General features: G+C 41.3%; 2 protein-coding genes across 2 annotated transcripts; one reads left to right on the top strand and one right to left on the bottom strand.

Moving 5' to 3' along the window:
* Nucleotides 1-2,247: 2,247 nt before the first annotated feature.
* Nucleotides 2,248-5,193, bottom strand: LOC102721883. Its single transcript, XM_006644988.3, has 5 exons — nt 4,890-5,193; nt 4,687-4,793; nt 3,995-4,496; nt 3,288-3,403; nt 2,248-2,868 (listed from the first exon to the last, which is right to left on the bottom strand). Exons 1-5 carry the CDS (start codon nt 5,178-5,180, stop codon nt 2,664-2,666), a joined length of 1,221 nt encoding a protein of 406 aa, XP_006645051.1. The 5' UTR covers nt 5,181-5,193; the 3' UTR covers nt 2,248-2,663.
* A 93-nt stretch (nt 5,194-5,286) lies between these two features.
* Nucleotides 5,287-9,910, top strand: LOC102721599 (transcription initiation factor TFIID subunit 12). The gene is made up of 8 exons (XM_040523169.1): nt 5,287-5,854; nt 7,030-7,194; nt 7,539-8,024; nt 8,513-8,587; nt 8,887-8,965; nt 9,066-9,130; nt 9,233-9,268; nt 9,538-9,910. Exons 1-8 carry the CDS (start codon nt 5,339-5,341, stop codon nt 9,643-9,645), a joined length of 1,530 nt encoding a protein of 509 aa, XP_040379103.1. The 5' UTR covers nt 5,287-5,338; the 3' UTR covers nt 9,646-9,910.
* The last annotated feature ends 11,715 nt before the right edge of the window (nt 9,911-21,625 follow it).

Here is a 21,625-nt window from a genome sequence, read left to right as displayed (position 1 = left end):
AGGAGCAATAGATAGGGCCGATGGTAGCACCCAACCTACTACACAGTCCTCCGTATTAAAACATAAGTATTTTTAGAATTTAAATTTTGTATCATAATATAAATATTTTGATCAGTCTAGTGATTAATGCTTGGGAAAAAAATCTAATCAATTTATGGATATATGTAATGACCGTAAAGAACTCAGAACAGATATAGCGCCAATAAGAACAACTGTTAAAAGTTTAAAATGTCTTAGAAATCAATAAACCCAAATTGAAGAACCCTTTGGCGATTAGGAAATTTATCAGTAACCTATTCTAAAGCTCGGGTTCAACGAAATTAAGACACAATTTGGACGAGGAATTGGGGATTTCGACGCATAGAGAGCAAAATACATCGTGATAGCTGATGCTTGGCCTAATTTTCATCCCCCATCGAGACGATGCATTGACCTGGGTTGGCCATTGCAGCGGTATTGTGAAGGCAAAGAGTCAAATAAAATAACTATGAGGGCTACCAATAGTTAACTTGCCAAGTGTTCACGTTACATGAGCTAACTTGTCTGACAAAAGATGAAAACAATTAATAATGATATGGTGTCACAAATCATGGCTCTCTGGTGTCAATCATCGGGTAGGCCTCCAATCATGGTGTTTCATAGATCTGCTTCTGAGTCTATATTTCATAGACACGAATGAATCCACATGTCATACACTTTAAGTGTCAAATTTACGAACACCACATATTTAAAGACTCATTTTTGCAAACCTTCCTCGGAAAACAGGAGACGTACTTGTGACTACATGAGCTTCGCCCGGCCTGAGTTATGTTTGTTGGAAATAAACACGCCATGGATGTGTACATGGCGTGGTAGAGTCAGTGTGTGTCGCATGCTAGGTTGCTTGCTGCATGCTTGTTTACTTGTTGCATGCATGGGCGCTGCGAGCTGGGTGTATGCATGCATTAGCATTAGTTAGTTGGTTTGCTGGCTGCATGCATGGCTACATGCATGTGCACGTTAGTTTAGTTAGTTTGCTGGTCTTCCGAGGAGTGGTGTACTGGTGTGCGTCGGCGCGTGATCTCGGGAGGAAGCCGCGTCGTCCAGGCGAGCGTGCGGCTCACGGCGACGTCGAGCGGGTCCTGCGGAATCGTGGCACGATGGCCGGCGTGGAGGCTAGCTCCTAGTGTTGTCCCTGGCCTATAAGAAGCCCCGTGCTCCTCTAGTGTAAGCAGCAAGAGTCGAGTCCATCTTCAGTGAAATAAAGCCAACATACAGGCTGTTCGAGCGGCCGGGGCGTTCGTCGTTGCAAAGCATGTGTTTGTCGCTATTGTTCTTCTTCCTCGCTTGTGTGACGAGGGAGTGACTTCTGGGCAAAGCTAACAATATTCACTGGCCTCAGTTGACGAAGGATTTGGAGTGCCTGTTCTTCCTGTATCTCACACAGGGTCAGTGTCGAGCAGCTGCAATGATCTGGAAGACGACAAAGCAATAATATCCTTGGTAATATTATGCACTGCTGCCTGCTGCGTATTGAAGCAACTGCAGAGTTGTGAGTAGATGAGTGGTTACAAGCTTACCTGAAGATCGACGTAGAAATGGCCCAGAATGATCGGCCTGGTTTCAGTTCAGCATCAGTTGGCGCAATGGAAAGGTGTCCATTGATTGTTGCACCTTGAAGCTTGACGAGCTCTTGCCGGATGTCTTTGACCATCCGGATTGGTTTGCCGTCAGCTTCCAGCCACATCTTTCATTTCTGATTACACTCATAAGTTAAAATTTTAATTTTTAGTTTTTTAATTTGGAGTAGATTTTTGAGTTTTTTCATTACTTTTAGAGAACTAAAAACATGTATATAAACGTTTTATTCTTAAATCATTTTTATTTACAGATATGCCACAATCACCTCCTTCAGCTCAATAGAGTCAGCAAAGAATTTTGTTTTGCCTGTCTGAAAACTCAGATTAAAACGACTGGGTCACGATGGTTGCAGAGGAACCTCATTATCTTTATTTCCTGCCTTCTTAGCTCTTCTGAATAGATATCAGGTTCATCGACTGTACTGCGAATGACTGTATGGCCAGAAATGATGTTCACAATGCAAAGATGTGATTAGAGGAAATGGTCGGGCAACCTGGTCAGCTTAAAGAACCATCTGACAGCCATATCTGATTTGTTTCATTTTCACAGCGCAAGAGGTTTCGAACTTCTGATGGTGTAGTGGGAGAACATTTTCTAGTACCTTGGACATATGGGAATGGGCCTATGGGTATGAACCTGAAACGCTTAGTTCATCAAACTAATAAATGGACAGACACAACCCCTGTATGACTGTATCAAAGAATCATTAAATCACCATCTCCAGAAGATTGTGTTTGTTGTTTGATTGCTCTCTATTTGATCGGTGCAAAGATGATGCGATATCATGAAACGAGTACCACAGCCAAGACATACAACTTCACTAGTTTCTTGGCATAGAGTGAAGCAATTTCACATTTCTGGTAGCAATGATAAGGCAAGCCATTGTCAAACGGGAACAAGTAGCACTCGTATTGTCATACATTAGCGAAAAAATATTACTCCGTCAGGCAGCAGCAGACGAACTGTTCGGATAGCATCAAAAGAGAAATCTGCAAGTGCCCAGGTTTCTAACATCCTCTCTCTAAAAAAGAAGGTAGCATCAACTAGATATTTGCTACTCCAACTACATATGCATTCCAAGCATCTCCTTGATTGAAATGCTGTAATTCTTCATACTTCACATCACGATTAGCATTATATTCTTTGGCATTTCCACCCGATTGGGTATTTGGCATCTCCCTGATCCAGACATGAATTGATTTAAATCCAGCTTCCTCCAAGCAGTCCTTAATTTCTGGTATCGACCACCTACAAAAGAGCAACATAAATTTCAAATTTGAAGATATCCTTCCTCTAACTTAAGATGTCTTGATACTCAAGTGCATAATGTCTAAAACAAAGGTAACATTGCAAGAAAGTCATTGCAGAAGGTATTGTAGGGTGTGTTACAGACAACACATTAAAAAAACATACATCACACTCTTATGTATGAACGGTGCAAATATAAGGTTATTCCCTGCACAGTGTAGAGATACAATCTAATCCCCTATAGACTGGACGAAAATATTTTCAACTTTACCTGAAGGTTAACTATGAATAACTACAATTCTTCTTAACGGTTACAACCTTGCAGGTTTCCCATAAAATGATGAAGACCCACTAAGCAAACAGGAAAACAATAGCAGTTATGAAATATACCATTCTCAAGTAGTATATAAGCAACTTACAGGCGCCAATGGTACGTGAAAGCATGCCGTAACATTTGCTTCTTCCCAGCTTGGAAGTGGAGACTGATCCTTGTTTGGCGACTAATGATATCAAACTCTTCTTGCTCCCAGAAATACTGAATGCATGGTTGTATGAAAGGAAAAAAAAATATAAACATATATATAATGTTATTCTCATACTTCAAATCGCATGTGCTTGATAATTTGACAACTCTATCTGTTGTTCATGTTTTTTTTATTTGAACTAGCAGAAACCTGACACAGGGGAAAAACCAATATGACTGATAATAAGTGAAATGGAGCATTGAGTATAAACTAAAATCTCACCATAAAAGGTAAGAAAATAGCACAGATACTTCACAATTATTTCAGAATTGCTAGATTGAAGCTGTTTGAAAGTATAACTAACTGCCTGAGAGTATAGCACTAGGTTTAACAAAAATCTGTAGATATAAACAGAAGGCATGGCCAATAGGAAAATGTATATTAGACTAAAACATTCTTTTATGTTGCATACTACTACCGAAATGGTTATATTGGAGAATGCAAATTCTAGATAATGCAAAACTCCAAGAGAGAATGCAGTTCAGTCCTATAATAATTTGAGGGCATTATATGCCTACCATATTTCAATCAGGTATATAAGAAAATAACTCTTAGTGGATCAGTAACTAGTATAACACTAATATTAACATAACATCACTCACAGTAAAGCTGGGGAACCTCCTCTGCAGACGTAGCTTGCGTTCAGATGATGTGCCACCATACACATCCATTACAAATATACCACCTCGTTTTGACAGTGCATTGAGAGCATGCTTAAAATACAAAACCAAGTCCTTTCGCCTGTGTAGGCAACAGCAACTGTAGTTGAATGCACAAATAATGTCTCTTGCAGGCAAAACTACATCTGACATGGTTGAATTGGCTGTGCCTTTTGGACTAGCAGGATTCAATTGATCACATATATCACTTGTTAAAGAGTTATTATCAGTGTTTACGTGCAGATTTTGCATGATATCACTGATCTTTTGCTTGACAAGCCGAGCTTGATTTGGCTGTAGAACATTTCCATGGAAAAGCAACAGCCTTGAATAACCATCAGCTCCAATCTTGCTCAGGTTGTTTCCAAGACACCACTCAAGTGACTCAAGGTCCAAATCTAAGCCAACTGCCGTACGCCTTGCATCAGTACGAAGCCACTCAGTACTGAAAACAGGAAACAAGCAATATATCATGAACAACAAGCCAACAGCTGAACAGCACATGCATCACACACTAAAGCTAAATAATCTCTTCATTGTTGAGCATCATTGAATTCGTCTTCTACCACATATGCAATGTGTGCCTGTGTAAAATGGAAGACATGGGCTTCATCAACAAAGTTTAGTGCATTGACCTGAGGAGAGCTGTGCCACAGAAATCCTCCTGGAGGTGCAGAGCGACGCGCCCGCCGACGTACATAAGAAAGAACTTCTGCAAATAGCTAATGTCGCCTTTTGGCGACTAAACACAAGCACGTACTGTTAGCATTTCGTCGAACAAGTTGGGTGCGCGGAGACTTTCACCGATCTATACCACTATTGAAGCTAGCCAGATTACCTGGACGGAGAGCTGATATAGGTGGAATTTGGAAGGCATGGAACCTGCTTCCCGCAGGTCCTGGTCACCTCCATCCACGTCCTCCTCGTGTTCGTCCTCGGCCGCTGCTTCATCGGTGTCGTCACCGTCGGAGTCCTCGTGGTGAGACGGTGGAGCGTCATAGGCTGATGAAGGCAATTCGTCACCGTCTTCGTCGCCGTCTTCGTCGCCGCCGCCGCGGAAGCGTGAGGCACGGCGACCTCGGCCATGTTGATGCCGGTGGGACTCCGTCTTCTTCCCGCTCTTGCCCATCGGAGATGCTAGTGTTAGCGAGGGGCCGAGGGCGAAGGGTTTAACTTCAGCAAGACCTTTTCCGGATTGGAGATTTTGCACTCAAGTCCTCCTAATTTCTCTGTATTTATTCCTACTTATCAAGACACGCCTCTCTAACGGGCAAGCCGTCGAGCACCATGGACGCGGCTCCACCCGCGCAGCCGGACGCCGCGGCGGCGCCGGCCGCGCCGCCCTCTTCGACCTCAGCTTCTGTCCCCTCATCCGCGCCGCAGCCTAATTCTACACCTCCCACCTCCACCGCTGCACCGCCCACCTCCGACACCACTCTTGCCTCGGCCCCCACTCCCACCCCAGTCCCCGTCCAAACCCTAGAACCCCCGGCACCCAGCCCAGCCAGTGCGCGGCCGCCGGTGCCCCGCATGAGGCCTCCGTACACTCACCTGGCCTCGCCAATCACTATGTCATCCTCTCCTGCCACAGCCGCGGCCTCTTCCTCCTCTGCTTCCGCTCCGGCCGCCACCTCTGCGCCTCCTGCCATTCCACGGGGAGTGGTAGCCCTTGGGCTACCAGCGCACCCGCGTGCGCCGCAGACACCGGTCGGCTACACCGGGTTCGTCCCGCCGCCTACACTCGCCGCTCAGTTCGGATCGATGCATCGTGGTCCCGACCAGCCCCCACCGTCCTCTACACAGGTCTGTAACTAATGCTTAGCTCGGCACCCTTGATATTCTGAAGTGATTAAGCTCGGTAGTGTGGGGTTTCATTTGGTCAAGCAGTAAATGATCTAGATTACAGCACGAAATACTTCTTTTTACATAGTGATGGTACGATATCTGATCCCATGTTACAAAATTTCTCAAGGAAACCATGAGTCAGTAGTACTTTCTTGCTTGATGTCACAGGCTTGTTATCTGCATTACTCTGGATCCCACTTTGCAGTTTTTGCTATCCTTATCCAGCAGGGAGTGTGAATATGAGATTGAGCATGTTTGTACCTAAGTGACTTGGCTGCTGAATTCCTATCTCCTGCTGTTTTAAATCATTGCATTCATCCAACAATCCTCTAAATTGATTCACTCAAAAAAACAATCCTCTAGATTGTCAAATCCAGCTGGCATTTGTGTGCGGAGAACAAATGTAAATGCTGTAAACCGTTCAGCTGTGTATAAATTTAACTGGAATTTGTTGAACTCTAATATTGCTCTTTTGTTAATTACTACTCCATCCATTCCAAAATATAGCTACCTTTGGATCTTGAGACGGTCGTCGAGGTGCTACTTTGACCAATAATATTTATGAAAACAAGTCATTTTAAATAAAGAGAGTTACCCATAATGATAGGTTGTTTAATAATAAATCTAGTAACATCATTCTTACTTGATCGATCATTTTGATTTTTTTTTTTGTTATTAATAGTCAAAGTTTGAAATGTTTGACTTAGCACTATTCTAAAGGTAGCTATATTTTGGAATGGCGGGAGTAGTTATTATTATTATTCCAAAGCTCTGTACCTGTGCTTGAACTTCAATCTGGAACTTATTCCCTTAGTACTTCTAATGTTTTAGCTGGTGGTAATGTTGATTGCCGACACATCATATCCCCTTGCATAATTTTTTTTACACCAACACGTTATCCCTCCATCCTCTCCATAGATCATTGATTCCGTAGTTCCCACACAACCAAATTAAATGTACATGCACTACATAACAAAAATATTTATAGTCTCGGATGCTATTCAATATAATCCAGTATAAAGAAAGCAAATTTCCATTGCAGTTTCATGCACACTGTTAGTTAAAACATATTGCACCTTTTTTCTATTGTTTTGAATATAGTGAAGCTTCTTAGTAATGATTATAGTCTTCAGCTTAGGCAGCCCTCCCCTGGGATCCAAAATATTGGGACAGTTGGTTCCATTAACACATCTCAGGTGAGACCAGGAGCGATCTCTAGTATGCCACAGCAGACAAGGCCAAATTTCCAATCATCAACAGCACCATCTCCATCTGATAACCAGATGCAAAGTTCACAAGTAAGAAATCTCCACTTGTAAAAGCAAATACTCCTTTATATATAGGCAAATAAGCTTTATGATTCAGTTATATGGCATACCTAATTATGTAAAGTAAGATTATTTGTATAAATTCTGATTTAGGTGTGTGTTGAACTTTTGATTTAAATTGTATTTCCTTGAACATATTTCGTCAAATTTTCCTTGACTAATGCAGCTCATTTATGAATTTATTTATTTTTTACTTTTTTACAATAATGAAATTATTTGGAACCTGTTTATGTTTATATTTTATATTCTTCAATCCAGTTACAAGGGAATAATTCACTTACTAATGCAAACCTCATTTAACTATATTCCAACAGAAAACCCCCATGCATGCTTTGGCAAGACCACCATCTATAGCTTCTCCTTCCCCTTCAACGGCTTCACAGCAAGCTCCGCCGAATGTATCTGCTCCACTTAGACCTCCCCAACAGAGGCCACCACATCCAAGACCATACCATGCTCCTGCAATTTCGCACCCACAGAATGCACTTTTAACACAGCAGCAGCATCAGCAGCAGAAACTACCACGACATCAACATGTGCAACAGAAGCAGCAACAGCAACAAAATCAGGCACAACATTCCTTGCAGCAAAGTCAACAGGCTGCAACACTCAGAAACCAGCAACAGATTTCTCAGCAGCAAGCTGCTCGTACCCCTGTCTCAATGGATCAAAAGCTAGATTCTCCTGCTACACTACAAACTAATGTACAATCTGGAGACATGGCTTTAGTTGATGTAGATACTGGAGGATCTGGTAATCGACTACTCTCCAAGAGGAGTATACATGAATTACTTGCACAGGTATGCTGCAAGTTTCAGAGGGATCCTATAGTTATAATGGAAACAATCACAGTAAAATCATATCTAGTGCCAAAGGAAAACAACACAGAAGATAACAATTAAAATACACCTTATCTAAACAGACTTTTTGCTTAATCTACATTGGTCAAGGATCAAGTAAAATATCTTTTCAAAATAGTGTTGTTGATTCAGCAGTTCTTATGATTAAACAAAAAAGCTTATAGTTTTGCTAATAATTTGTCATAAAATTCATCTGGGTCGTAATTAATAATCTAGAGTCTTTGAGTGTAGAAGCTGCAACCATAGAGGTTCATGGATATTATAGGGTATTTAGGCACATAACCCCTTAGACAGTGATGGATTTAGCTGGCTCTTTTACTAATTTGTAATGGGTTTCAACATCATCACTTTGGTAGAAACGGTTAACTGGTTATTTACATTGATTAATAGTGTCATGATAGCGCTCTCATAATATGATCTTCCCACAGATTGATCCTTCAGAAAAGCTTGATCCTGAAGTTGAAGATATTCTTATTGACATTGCAGAAGATTTTGTTGAATCTGTAAGGCCCTTCCCTTCACGCAAAGACCACCAGCATTTCTGTTTTTCCCCTGTTTTTTTTTCTTTGGAAGCGTGCTTAATACGGGGATGCATTCTCCAGATCTCCTTGTGTGAGGAAATAGTAAATTAAAAATTGCCTAATTTCTTTTAGAAGCCTAGAAGCTCTGGGTTGAAGTTATGTTGTATTCAATTACAGAAGAAATTTGTTGCACTTTAATCATCAGCAACATGAACCTGTCGCCCTGATGTATCTTGGATGCTTTTTTGTACCTTTTGTTTAATGGTAGCTGTTTTGAGCAGGTTGCGACATTTGCTTGTTCTTTAGCGAAACATAGAAAGTCAAGCACATTAGAAGCAAAAGATGTGCTTCTCCATGCAGGTAAACTGAATAATTTTGTTCTTTTAAACCTTTGTGGTAATGCTATCTAGTCATGGGCCTTTCAATTGCATTCTTATAATTTAATTGTGATGCGTTGCAGAGAGAAGCTGGAATATTACCTTGCCAGGCTTCAGTGGAGATGAAATAAAACTGTACAAGAAACCGGTAATTCATACCTTTGCATATCATTTCTTCCTTATTGATTGCTCGCTTTGAAATCTCACCATTGCTTATAACTGCATTAATCCTTTCCTTTACAATTTGCAGCATGTCAATGATATTCACAGGGAAAGGCTTACACTGGTACCTGTTCTTCCCATCTTATGTGTTGGAAACATAATATTCAGAATCATATTGTTTTGATTGCCTCTATTCAAAGTAGTACAAACTGTAAATTGACAAAGATCCTAATCTATTTTCAACGTTGTTCCAAAGTTAACCTATTGATGGTCATATTTCATAACCGAATACAGCGTTCTGCCTAAATTCCCATATGATTACTGTCTTTGCTTGCAGTGGGCACTATCTTTCATGCTTGGTTGATATGTTATTGTTTGTCTGAACCTGTCCAGATCAAGAAGTCAATGGCCAGCGAAAGTAACACAAAGAGCTCTGCTGCTCAAGCTGCAGCTAACCAGAAAAATCAGACACCGAAGCCACCTGCCACAGGGTCTCCATGAAAGAAATTCAGTACCTTCCAGTCCCTGAGCCATCAATGCATTGTCGTGTTTGACGTTTGGACAATGTGTGTTGCAGTACATCTTCGACTAAATGTCATTGTCTTGTTGCATTATAGATTGTACAACTGTTGGGACCGTTAGTAGGACTGCAAAGATTACATGTACAAATACTATTCTGAAGAGTAGATCTATTGAAATGCTAATTCAGCAGTTATTTTGGGTTCAGCTTGCAAGCGTGCAGCCGTGATAATTTATTACTCCAAACTTGCCAAAGTATGGTGCTTCGATTGAGGAATTTCTGCCGAGAAATTGGGAACAGTCAATTGCGCGCTACGTTGTACGTGGCAGAGGCCAACAGCTGCTCATCAGTCATTTGCAGCGTTGCTTGTCTGGCCTTATCTTGCGTCAACTGGTCTGTCATTGGCCACCCATTGTCCTGAAGCAAATCCGTTTTCTGCTTAGCCCAGATAAGAAATGTCGTTTGGATTTTTGCCCAGAAGAACCTTTTTATATTTGCACTCTTATCTTTTCACCTCTATCTTAACTTATAATCTAAAATTTAAAATTTTAAACTTAAACTTAAATTTGAATTTAATTTTATTGTTTTTCATCGTAGTTTATTTTTTAGTTTTGTTTTTTAATCACCATGAACATGTGTATATATGTTATTTAGTTTTTCACAGAAAAAGACAAACAAATGACCACCTTGATTATCTATAATAACTAATGGGACACTGGTGTTCAGCCATTTGTGTCACATCATCACAAAAATATCTTCCTTCATCCGTCCTCCTCACTGCAGGACTCACTGAAGGACGGCCATCCTGCACGTCGCTTTTCTCTACAAATGTTGCGAGGTGATCCGCATCCTCCCTTGATTCCAACCACGGACGTCGCTTAATCAGATCAGGTGTCCATCTGTCTCCTCCCTGTCATGTCATCTTGGCGCCACGGCCCTCACCGGTACCGTGTCACGAGGCCGTGACGTTCCACTGACGATCCTGCTGCCTCGCTCTCGACCGGTCAGCACGATGGCGATCCTTCGTTGTACTACGAGGCAAGCCATCCATCGCGCCCGGCAATTGACGCCATTGACGACGTACGCCACAGCGCGCGGAAACCACAGACGGCAAGACCTCGCCTTGGCTGGCCGGCGAACGTCGACCGCCAGATCAATCCTGTTCTTGCATTTCATGGAGGATATCTCGTGCAGTCATGGTGTCAATTGGTCACTGGCAAAAGTGAATCGATCGGAGGCGCCCTGGAATTCCCTGGCTGTGGCGTGGGGCAGTGCAAGGGAGCGGTTGCGTACGCTGGTCATGCGACGTTCCATCTCACCAAATACGGCCATGCAATGCCCACACCCGCACAAGCCGCGCGCGCACGCACGCCGCTGCAAAGCGTCCGATTCGCGCACAGTGCGAGGCGGCCCGGGCTGTGGCGGCCGGTTCCGGTGCGGCGGGGCAGGACAGGATGGGGCGTGACCCCGACGGCCCGACTCCGCGGGCCGCGCGCGCCAACCGTCGCGCCCCCGCTCTCGCTCGCCACGTTCGCCTGCGTGGGTACGTAGTAGGACGTGTCGCCGGACAGGCGGGCGGGCGATTCACGCGCGAGGCCGCGATCCAAAAGCCGTTCGTCCGGCTGGCCGGCCAGTGGGACGTTGCTGTTGCAGCTCGCCAATGCTCCCGGGCGCCACACGTGGACATGGGAGTAATGCGCGCGTTTTTCTCGCTGCCGCTGCAGCGGCCATATGCTGATCGATCGATGGCGCTAGACGTGGTCGTACGGCGCGGGGGGGGGGGGGGGGGGGGGGGGACGAAAGGATGGCTCATCGCTGAGGCAGTGGTTGTTGTGGCCATCTCGTGTCGGAGGTCGGCATCCGTCGTACCGCACGTAAGGCACGTTCGGTCGTCCGCTCCAGCAGAAGGAACAATGTAGAGCGTACGGCATCACATAAGGTCCAGGCATCTCTTTACTCGAGGGATAAAATGTGCGTAGTTAAAGCCTCGAATGAGTCGAATCCCTCTCAAAATTTGGGGCAATGGTCACGACAGGGGATCAACCAGCATGATACCACCACCAACATGTGTTCTGCTTTTGCCACTGTCTCTCGTTTTATATGGACCACGGTTAGATCACTTAGATGTGCTCCGCCATTGATATCTATCAAGAAAAACATGCAGCATGTAAACACTAGACAGCAGTTTAAATCTACTTGCCAAATGAGGCAGGCTACATTCAACTTGAAACAGTTTAGGGTGATTGTTTGGTCAAATGATATATTTACATAGAAAATAAAAATAGTATAAGCGAAAAGATAGGATGTCGGTTCTTTCCCTCAATTCTTTCATCAGTTTTGCGCAACCTTCCTAATGTGCTAAAACGTGGCACTCTTGAGAACCATGAAATGAAACTATCCTCCAAGAATAATATGACACAATTAAACCATCCAATGAGTGAAACTCGCCATCTTTTGGAAGCACAAATCCCTGCCAGGCCCGCCATCATGCTGTTGGTAGGATCTTAATCGAGCTAAACATTTGTCGAGCAACAACAGGTTTCACTTATCATAACTATGACGATAATCGTGATTATCAGTCAAGCTGGCAGGGTACAATAACGGTTCGCCGCAGTTTTGCTCGAAAAATATGGTGAGAATTTAAAATTTTTTTAAAAAATAGAAAAAAAATCCAAAACAATTTAGGATGATATATCGCGACACATCACGCAGTTTTCACATCAAAACCGTGATTATCGATACTAGAAAAACCATCACGATAATCGTTCCAGATATCACAATTATCCCCACCGCCCAAGAAGTCACGATAATCACGTAATATTACATGATAATCGCACAATGCTGAGTAGTTTGACTAGCTAAACAACGACCGTACAATTCAAATTTTTTAAATTCAATGTTTTATGTGGTTTCTCCTCGATTATCAACGATAATCGTCCTACTGTCTACCCACAGTTTCGGCAACAAAAACAATAAAGTGAAACCCAGGGAACAATCACACACAACCCTCTTGAATTGCACAGTGATTTACCTTAGGCTATTTCTACTATGAGGTTTTTTTTAGAGTAAGTTTCTAAAAAAATTATAATTATTTTGTTATATTTTTATCAACTTGCTATAACTTTACCTTTAAAGAGCTGCAATAATAATAGCTATCGATTTTATCAGAAAAACTATAACATTATCCATGTATGTTTGTGTGTGACATGTTGATCCAACATGCAGCAATGTGAGTACTGCATATGTGCACTACGGGTGGGCTCAAACTTGTCGCACAAAAAAGTTATAGTTTTTTTTATAAAATCCTACACTATTATGCATATGCTTTAGCTTGTTATTATTGCAATTCTCCGAAATAGCTAGCTAAAGTTGCATCAAACTAATAATTTTGGCAACGAAAGTATGGTTTACTAAAATTACTCTTATTTATGTTTACGAGAACAAGCCATCTAGTTGATGGTCGTGCAATGCATTGTTTTATTTTGGTGTTTGGCAAAACTTGCTATAGGGCACTCAAACGCTCTTTGTTGTCGGGCTCAAACTTGTCGCACAAAAAAGTTATAGTTTTTTCATAAAATCCTACACTATTATGCATATGCTTTAGCTTGTTATTATTGCAATTCTCCGAAATAGCTAGCTAAAGTTGCATCAAACTAATAATTTTGGCAACGGAAGTATGGTTTACTAAAATTACTCTTATTTATGTTTACGAGAATGCCAGATAATAAACAAGCCATCTAGTTGATGGTCGTGCAATGCATTGTTTTATTTTGGTATTTGGCAAAACTAGCTATAGGGCACTCAAACGCTCTTTGTTGTCGGGCTCAAACTTGTCGCACAAAAAAGTTATAGTTTTTTTCATAAAATCCTACACTATTATGCATATGCTTTAGCTTGTTATTATTGCAATTCTCCGAAATAGCTAGCTAAAGTTGCATCAAACTAATAATTTTGGCAACGGAAGTATGGTTTACTAAAATTACTCTTATTTATGTTTACAAGAATGCCAGATAATGAACAAGCCATCTAGTTGATGGTCGTGCAATGCATTGTTTTATTTTGGTGTTTGGCAAAACTTGCTATAGGGCACTCAAACGCTCTTTGTTGTCGGGCATCACAAGAACGCATATGTGCTAGAGGGCACCACCAAAAGTAGAATTGGTTGTGGACACTGTTGATGTTATTTATTATATCGGGTACAAGTGGAGAGAGACACACGACAAAAGTACAAATCATACCCTATCTCCCTCATCTTGTAAAAGCGAGTGGGTTTGGTTTCATGCATGTTCCCCACCTCGACTGAATAAGCTAACACTACCAACTCGAGCTCTAGCCACAACCCGACGCCAATCTTGATGCAAGAGCATAGCTCCTCTCGTCATTGATGTCACCTCTAGCCTGTATAGCCTGTGTATTTGAACTAGAAAATATCCCCCTACTACTTTTCTCTCCTCTCATCCTTCCACCATAAGGGATTGAGCTTCTAAGCTCATCTTCTTCTCCAACTCCTTCAAACCGTCTCTAGGGTCACCATGCAATCTGCCATCTTCGGCCACCTCCTACTGTCTCCTCGCACCACCATCACCTCTCAGCAAGCAAACATCCCATAAAGCTTCATCTCTTCACTCCCACTATGGTAAGCTACCATCGAGCTTCTACATGCCAGCATGGCTATCACCGTGGCTAGTTTGACTGACATCTCTTCCCTTTCAAGAAACCACAAAACGGACTCCCCTTGAACACATGCCACTAGTTTGTTCACATATGTTCCATCAACAGAGCCGTCACTTCCATGCATGAGGTTGTCGTGGTTCTAGATCTAGAACTCGCGTTCTGGCCAACACGAGCATCCCCTACACATGCCAACAACACCATCGAGTTTACGACATCCAGGAACATGCTTTTCTTGAGACGTTCCCATTGTTCCACTACCATAACCCTACCTCCATATCCTCTTGTGCCCCCTCAGTCTATGCTCGTTTCAGGAAGAAGAATAGTATCCATGGACAATCTTTTATTTAATGAATGTTTCTCTCTTTATTTCAGTAGATATAATAAAATAATATCGCTAGTGTCCAACACCTAATTATCATTATGTGGTGCGCATCAACATATACACATTTGTGGCATATCCATACCCGGGGTATCCATATCTTGTATGTATCCGTACAGGGAAGGGGTACTACACGGAGAAGAGAACGTTATCTTGTACTAGGTCAGTTAGAGTTTGGTTACATCTGGATTGCATACCGAGATTACTGGACTCTACCGTATCTGGGCCAGGTAGGCCTTAGTCTTATCATATTAGGTCTCTGTTCGTAACACTGTCTCTCATTATATCAGGAGGACATGGGCTCTCCTCAAGGGGCACATCATATTCATATAATCTATTTCCTAGTCGATCTATTCACTATCGAATACAATTGCCAAGCAGGAGTAGGGTGTTATCTCATATATCGAGAGCCTAAATCTAGGTAACCTCGTGTCTACATCTAACCATTGATCTCATGCCTCGTTAGCCACCCCATATATTAGTGTCGATCCAGATCATCGACACATTGTTTTAGCCATGAGTCCTAGGTTTGATTTCCTCTCTAACCCAATTTGCTCATCATTTTTTTTTGCATAAATGATCCTATTTGTACTTCATTGCATGTCATTTTCCCATAGAATCATATTATTTTCTTCATTGCATGTACTTTTTTTGGAAAAATAACACCTTCATTTTTCTTCCATTTCCTCTTTATGGGTATGTCACTCATTTTGTTGTACATATTGTCTAAAGGGTTCTATTTTTTTACTTCATTACATTTAATTTAGCAATGTGGTCTCCATTTTTTTCTTCATTTCCTTATTGTTATATGGGCATTTTTGTTGTATAGATTGATCACAAGTGTCCCATGTTCTCTTCATTACATGTTGTTTTGTTGTTAAAAAAACACTATGTTAAACCTAGTAGCGCGTCAGCACCACCACTGGTTGGATGCAATGTTTTCTTAGTTCTATATGCATAAGCTTTTACGTAAACATCTTAGGCCCCGTTCGGCGGGGACATAATTAATTAATTATTAATTATTAATTAATAGATTAGTATATGATTAATTAATTATTAATTATTAAAAAATATAAATAAATTAATATGATTTTTTAAAACAACTTTTCTATAAATTTTTTTTAAAAAAATACACCGTTTAGCAGTTCAGAAGGTGCGCGCACGAAAAATAAGGGAGACTTATTTAACTTATGACATGGCCGAAAGCGGCCTTAATTCCATTTCGAATTACAAAGAAGAAATGTTCTCCATAAGGTCTTTTGTGCTGTCGAAACATCACAAGCAGGAGTACCAAACAAAGCCGTGTGGCCATTTGGTGATGAGAATTTCAAGCCTGACCGGTCGCCATCACAAGGGGGGAGTGTGTTTTCACCCGCACTTTCGTTTGTCTGATCAAATCTTTCGTTTTCTTGTTATAATGATCGCTGCTTACGGCAACGCTTGTCTTCTTGTGTCATCTTGCAGGCTGTTGAAGTGGTGATTAAACTATGACGTGGCTTGATTATTCTTATGCTAATTATAGGGTGTGATATAAAATTCACTTTTTTCCTTCTGGGCAGTGTGCTGGTGTTGTACTGCAGTACAATATTCTAAAGGTAGAGCCATTGTTCTGTCATGAATAAAAAATTATTATCTCTGTCTTAAGATATAATTATTTTAGAGTATGATTACTAATATAAGTATTTTTTATAGAGTTAAATTTTATACCATAATAAGTATTTGTGTACTGACTCTCATGATTTCAATCATTTCAATAATTACAAAACCAATAAAATGATTGGAAAGAGAATCTGATCAATTCAAATACAAAAAGTGACCACTAACATGACTAAATAGAAATCTTTTGATATTTAATTTCCTTAGTCTATGCTAAAGAACTTAGAAATACTCATATTTTTTAACAAAGATAGTAATAAAGTATATGAAATTAAAGGAAGAACACTATGATTAGTTAAGAAGAAAAGGTAATGAATTAAATAATCAATGATTATAATTGATTGAGATTAATATGTATATAACAAATACGTTATATTTGGATACAATGAACCTTAGGTTACTAGAAATAAGTGAGGGATTAGAGTTCTCAACCGTCCGTATCTTTGATACTTTCTCCATTTTTTATTTTATTAACTTTTGGACGTATGTTTCATCTTTTTAAAAATTATATAATACTAAAGGAACTTTAAAAATAACTTATAATCTTATATATTTGCATAAACATTTTAAATAAGATGAATGATTAAATCTTGATCGAAATCAACTTTGTCAAATACAAGAAAGTATATTTTACGGAGTATTTACTGAAAAGGAAGTGTGAGAAGTGAGAACAAGAGTAGCGTCATCTTGTAGTTTGCAGTACAACCTTCTCCTTCATACATACATACATACATACACACACATATATATATAAACTCTCTTTATTTAGCTGTTTCAATTGTTTGGCTGGTGCATATCTGTAATCTGCCTACCTAGATGACACGAGTTTGCCTATGGGGGGTCGCAAATCAATGAATCACATTACTGCCTGTTGGAGTTGCGGCTTACGGAGCTTAAATATTTTCAAAAGTTAATGTCCGTTCCTCCGCTTAAGTATCTTCGATCAACATGTGAATCGCGAGTCGTGACGGTAAAAATGCCATCCAAGCAGTTCCTAAATTTCGATATCACAACAAAGTAATCAAAGAGAATAGAAGTGCTCCACGGATCTATCATACTTAGAGATTTTTCTAAATGACATTTTTACTTTTGAAATTTGGTAACCATGGAGGCCAGCTCTCTTTTAACTCTGATTAGGGTTTTGTTTGGGAATGATTTGACATATTCTAGACAATTTCTTTTTACGATGTATTCAATAATATAAAACAATATATATCATATCTAGAACAGCTGAACAAGTTAACCGTATAATACTAATGTAGAAAATCTTTTTAACAGATCATACTTTTTGAAGCATATCATCCATTGCCATAATATAAAAATAGGGCGCCCAAGACTTTAGTTAGCTACATTGAGCTTACACCAAGACTAACAATAAGTTCGAAACGAAAGGTACACCTTCACCTACCAGAAGGCCGAAGGCAGACCTAGCTACACCAAGACGGCCCCTCTGCTTGGCAGTTCTTTTTCAAGCAACTTGTATCGGACACAAAGAAAAATATAATAGAGTTTGATGCAGCATTTAACTAGCACTAAATTGATCCGACATACTGGCCATGCCGATATCTAAGTGCACATCTTTCAACTCTCACATCTCACAAATAGCAAACAGTAAGACCGGTTGTTGGTGCAGTGCCAATGGTGTAGGCCTCACCAGTCTCCACGAAAAGACCCCCCCAAAATCATTTTGCTTATGGAAAGATATCGGTGTAAAAAACGCACAGGACAAAAAAGGTCACCATTGATCCGAATGCTTCTGGACGGGAATCGAAAAATATAGCGTTTGGAGGATAAGAGAGAGAGAGAGAGAGAGAGAGAGAGAGAGAGAGAGAGAGAGAGAGAGAGTGAGCACGAGCGACAAAGAGTGTAGATCACTAGATCCTGGATGGCGTATAAGCACAATCATGGCGTTTATTTTGTAGGTCCTGCAAGCGGGAGACGACGTGTTTTTTCCGCCCGTGCTGTTGACAAATCTGAATTTGCACTCGTGCCACACCGGCGTGATGGTGCCATCTGTGCTACCGTTCCTCTTCTGTTTGTCTGGATATGTCGTTTCTCCGGATATACACCGATCATGTGGTGTGTTACAAGTTCTTGCAAGTTGCGATCGAGCGCGTCAGTTTACGAATCCACTGAAGTCCACGAAGACCTGGTATCAGTACAAGTTCACAACGGCGCAGCCATGTGTACTCGTTTTGATGCGCGACCGGCGCTCGCCGTACGTGGACGAGCGGCGCCGCGCGTTTTCCCGGCAGCGTCACGTGCCGGCGAACTCGTGCCTCCTAGACGTGCCGCGCGTCCGCCCGTCCACGTCCCTGCCACGCAAACTCGCGGTGCGGCGGTACCCATCCCTTTCGCCTCCCCGAGCGGCGCCGATCTGCTGGGAGGATCGGGTCGATCCATCAGGTTGCCATGCGCCGTACGTCCCTCCCTCGCGCTGACGCGCTCCAGTTCCCCGATCCGCGGGGCATTGCCGCTCGCGCGCGCGCTCCGCGTTGCGTTGTGGGCACACCACACAGGTTTTGACTACACCCCGGCGCGCTCGCGAACGGGCGCACGTCGTGGCGCGGCGATCAACCAAGGCAAGCCGGCCGGCCGGGCGCCCGGGCGCGCGCGGCGGTTGGCGCGTTTGTCTGTACCGTTTAACGGTTGGTGGCCGGGGGACCCCGGCCGCGAGGGCGCGGTCGAAAGGAAACGGATGGGATGGGCCACGGGTGGGGAATTGGCAGCGCAACCGCAGCGTGCCCGGATCGTGGATTCGTGGCGATGTCAGGGTCAAGTCCAGGTGCCCGGAACGGGGAAAAGACGATCGGGTCGTCGCTTGTCGTGTCGGCACACACCTGCCTGCTTGCGGCCGGAGCTAGGGCTGTTGTACAGGTGATCCGGATCGAGGATGGATTCGTCTCCGGCTCCTTCCATCCAGGTTAGGCATATCTATATGGACGTTTTCCTCGTGAGATTGATACATCCAAATAAACCGTTAGTTGTCTTAGGGCAGCTTCGCAAATTGACTGGAGAAGTGTCCAGGACAAGGCAATGAACGGCATCTTGTTCAGATTCATAATTCGAGATTCTTTGTTTTGGGAGAAAGTATTGAGCCATGAATTCTTACGTATAACTCAAAAAAAAAAAAACAATGTAGTTCTACAACGAAGTTCTACGGCATGGCTATTGGATATTGGCTACTGCCATTGTTCAGAAACTTCAGATAGAAATAACTTTTGCTCAAGCTCCAAATTTGCTCAACAAGTAGAGTTAATTGAGACATAAAACGACAGAATGAAGGACCTATCGTTGAACAGTGGTAAGAAAATGATGTTATCCTCTTTCATCTCTAGTGACCAGTGGATAGACATCAGGGCATTGGTCGAGTACCAACCCTACTGCTGCTAATGTTATTACTATCATATCCGATCCCTCTGCAGCAACTATTTCAAAGATGACGGGTATAATAATCTTTGTCTTAAGCGGTTGACACTGACAGCGACCCGATATGTACATGTGATCTATATAGTACATTTTCAAGACACAGCTAGAAATAATCATTGAATGGCACAAGGACAAGAACTATAGAATACAAACGGCGTGGGTCCTTAAGCAATTCAATCAGATACGTCCACAGAAGACAGAACCACTTTTGCGTAAAGAAAAAAAACTTAATTAAGATTAGAACCACTACAATTATTCAGGAATCTAATACACACACCATGCATTGCATGTAGTGCATGTCGCATCATACGGTGGGATATGTGACGCCAAGGCAACACGTGTCTACATTAACTCATCTTTCTTCGTCGCCGCAACATCATGACTGCATAAGCACACCAAATTAAATCCCAAGAAATAAGTTTTAGAGATAACGTAACCTGAGAAATAACTAGACTAAAATATTTTCACAAACACGTATCACCTTGCACCATTGCGCTGCCATGACGTCTTCCTCTATGCTGATAACTACATACAAACGTTCTAATGTCAGTAATATACATTAAAAAAAGGTTGTTTTTTTATCGATCCTGTACTTTTAGTTGGGTTTAATTACAACCATCAAACAAAAACAGGTACCTAACCTTTTTTTTTCATTATATACTTGCTGTCTCTGTTATTTGTTTTTTACTTGATGTATTGGGCATCAATATATATGCTTCAATACAAATGTCTTTCTAATTATATATCTACAAAACTTATTAAAAATATACCAAATGAAGTATTTTCACCACAAATTTATTAATACCTTTGTACTTATTAAATCCTAAAAGTGTTAATAAATTGATGATTTAAGTTGTAATTATATATCTACAAAACTTATCTTTGCATGATTCTAATAACTAATAAGGATGAATACGGAGTAGTTTCCGTCAAGAAAAATTAACACAGATAAAAATTCATAGCGAATAATTCGAAAACAATACGATTGTTTTTATAGATGAGAATACAAATATGAATCAGAATTCCTATGGCTTGAAGCCTTGAACAATGTTATTTGTATTTCCGCCAAAGCCACGAAACATATATACCCCCATTTATTGTTAACACTATATATAGCTTCAACCTATCTTTAGTTTAATAGTAGCCCATCCCACTAAGACACTACACACTATTAATATTATTTCAATTTTTATATATATTTACAAATTATACTATGTGTAATAATATGGTATGACCATGCGTTTATGCCGTTAATGTTATAACGTGCTGAACTTAAGGACATTGTTTAGCCCATGATGAAACATTTTATATGACACAAGCAATTATGCGTGATGGTATTTGTTTCTATTATAAGTTTAAGTATTTTTTTGAGAAATATCTTATTATGCGTTAGTGTTCGATCATATATTATCCTAATTAGTATTTGAGTTAATTCATAAGTGTTTCCATATTCATTTTTATAGCTTGAAAATATAAAAATGGAAATAATAATAGAGAAGCTGAGAAGGTGACATTATACTCGACACTATTTTAGCAACTAATTGAACGAAAACAGCTGAGACGTACCGCACATTCTCACATGGCTTGCTCCAACTCTACATACGTACGTGTCTACGTGACGGTGCACGTTTCGGGAATCTCATTGCGGGGATAGGATAAAATACTGAAGCGATGAAACTATTAATTAGCATGCGACATACCTGATCATATTTAAGTATCTGATCAAGTCAAGATATCATATTTGTGCACTAGATTCGGTGGGTCGTCGGTTGATGACATTGACGTTACACATTATATGATAGTTTCCTGAAATATAATCTTGT

Source organism: Oryza brachyantha, chromosome 1 (assembly GCF_000231095.2).
Source record: "Oryza brachyantha chromosome 1, ObraRS2, whole genome shotgun sequence".
In the NCBI taxonomy this organism is placed as follows: domain Eukaryota; kingdom Viridiplantae; phylum Streptophyta; class Magnoliopsida; order Poales; family Poaceae; genus Oryza; species Oryza brachyantha.
Note: the sequence above shows the minus strand (reverse complement) of the source record. Positions and strands in the feature narration are given on the sequence as shown.

What these genes read in the sequence shown, in the direction of transcription:
- LOC102721599 (XM_040523169.1), top strand. Translation starts at nt 5,339, where the DNA reads ATGGACGCGGCTCCACCCGCGCAGCCGGACGCCGCGGCGGCGCCGGCC. An exon ending in TACATGAATTACTTGCACAG is followed by an intron (nt 8,025 to 8,512) that starts GTATGCTGCAAG and finishes ATCTTCCCACAG; the next exon opens with ATTGATCCTTCAGAAAAGCT. An exon ending in AGATGTGCTTCTCCATGCAG is followed by an intron (nt 8,966 to 9,065) that starts GTAAACTGAATA and finishes GATGCGTTGCAG; the next exon opens with AGAGAAGCTGGAATATTACC.
- LOC102721883 (XM_006644988.3), bottom strand. Translation starts at nt 5,180, where the DNA reads ATGGGCAAGAGCGGGAAGAAGACGGAGTCCCACCGGCATCAACATGGC. An exon ending in TGTGGCACAGCTCTCCTCAG is followed by an intron (nt 4,497 to 4,686) that starts GTCAATGCACTA and finishes TCCTGTTTTCAG; the next exon opens with TACTGAGTGGCTTCGTACTG. An exon ending in GGAGGTTCCCCAGCTTTACT is followed by an intron (nt 3,404 to 3,994) that starts GTGAGTGATGTT and finishes CCATGCATTCAG; the next exon opens with TATTTCTGGGAGCAAGAAGA.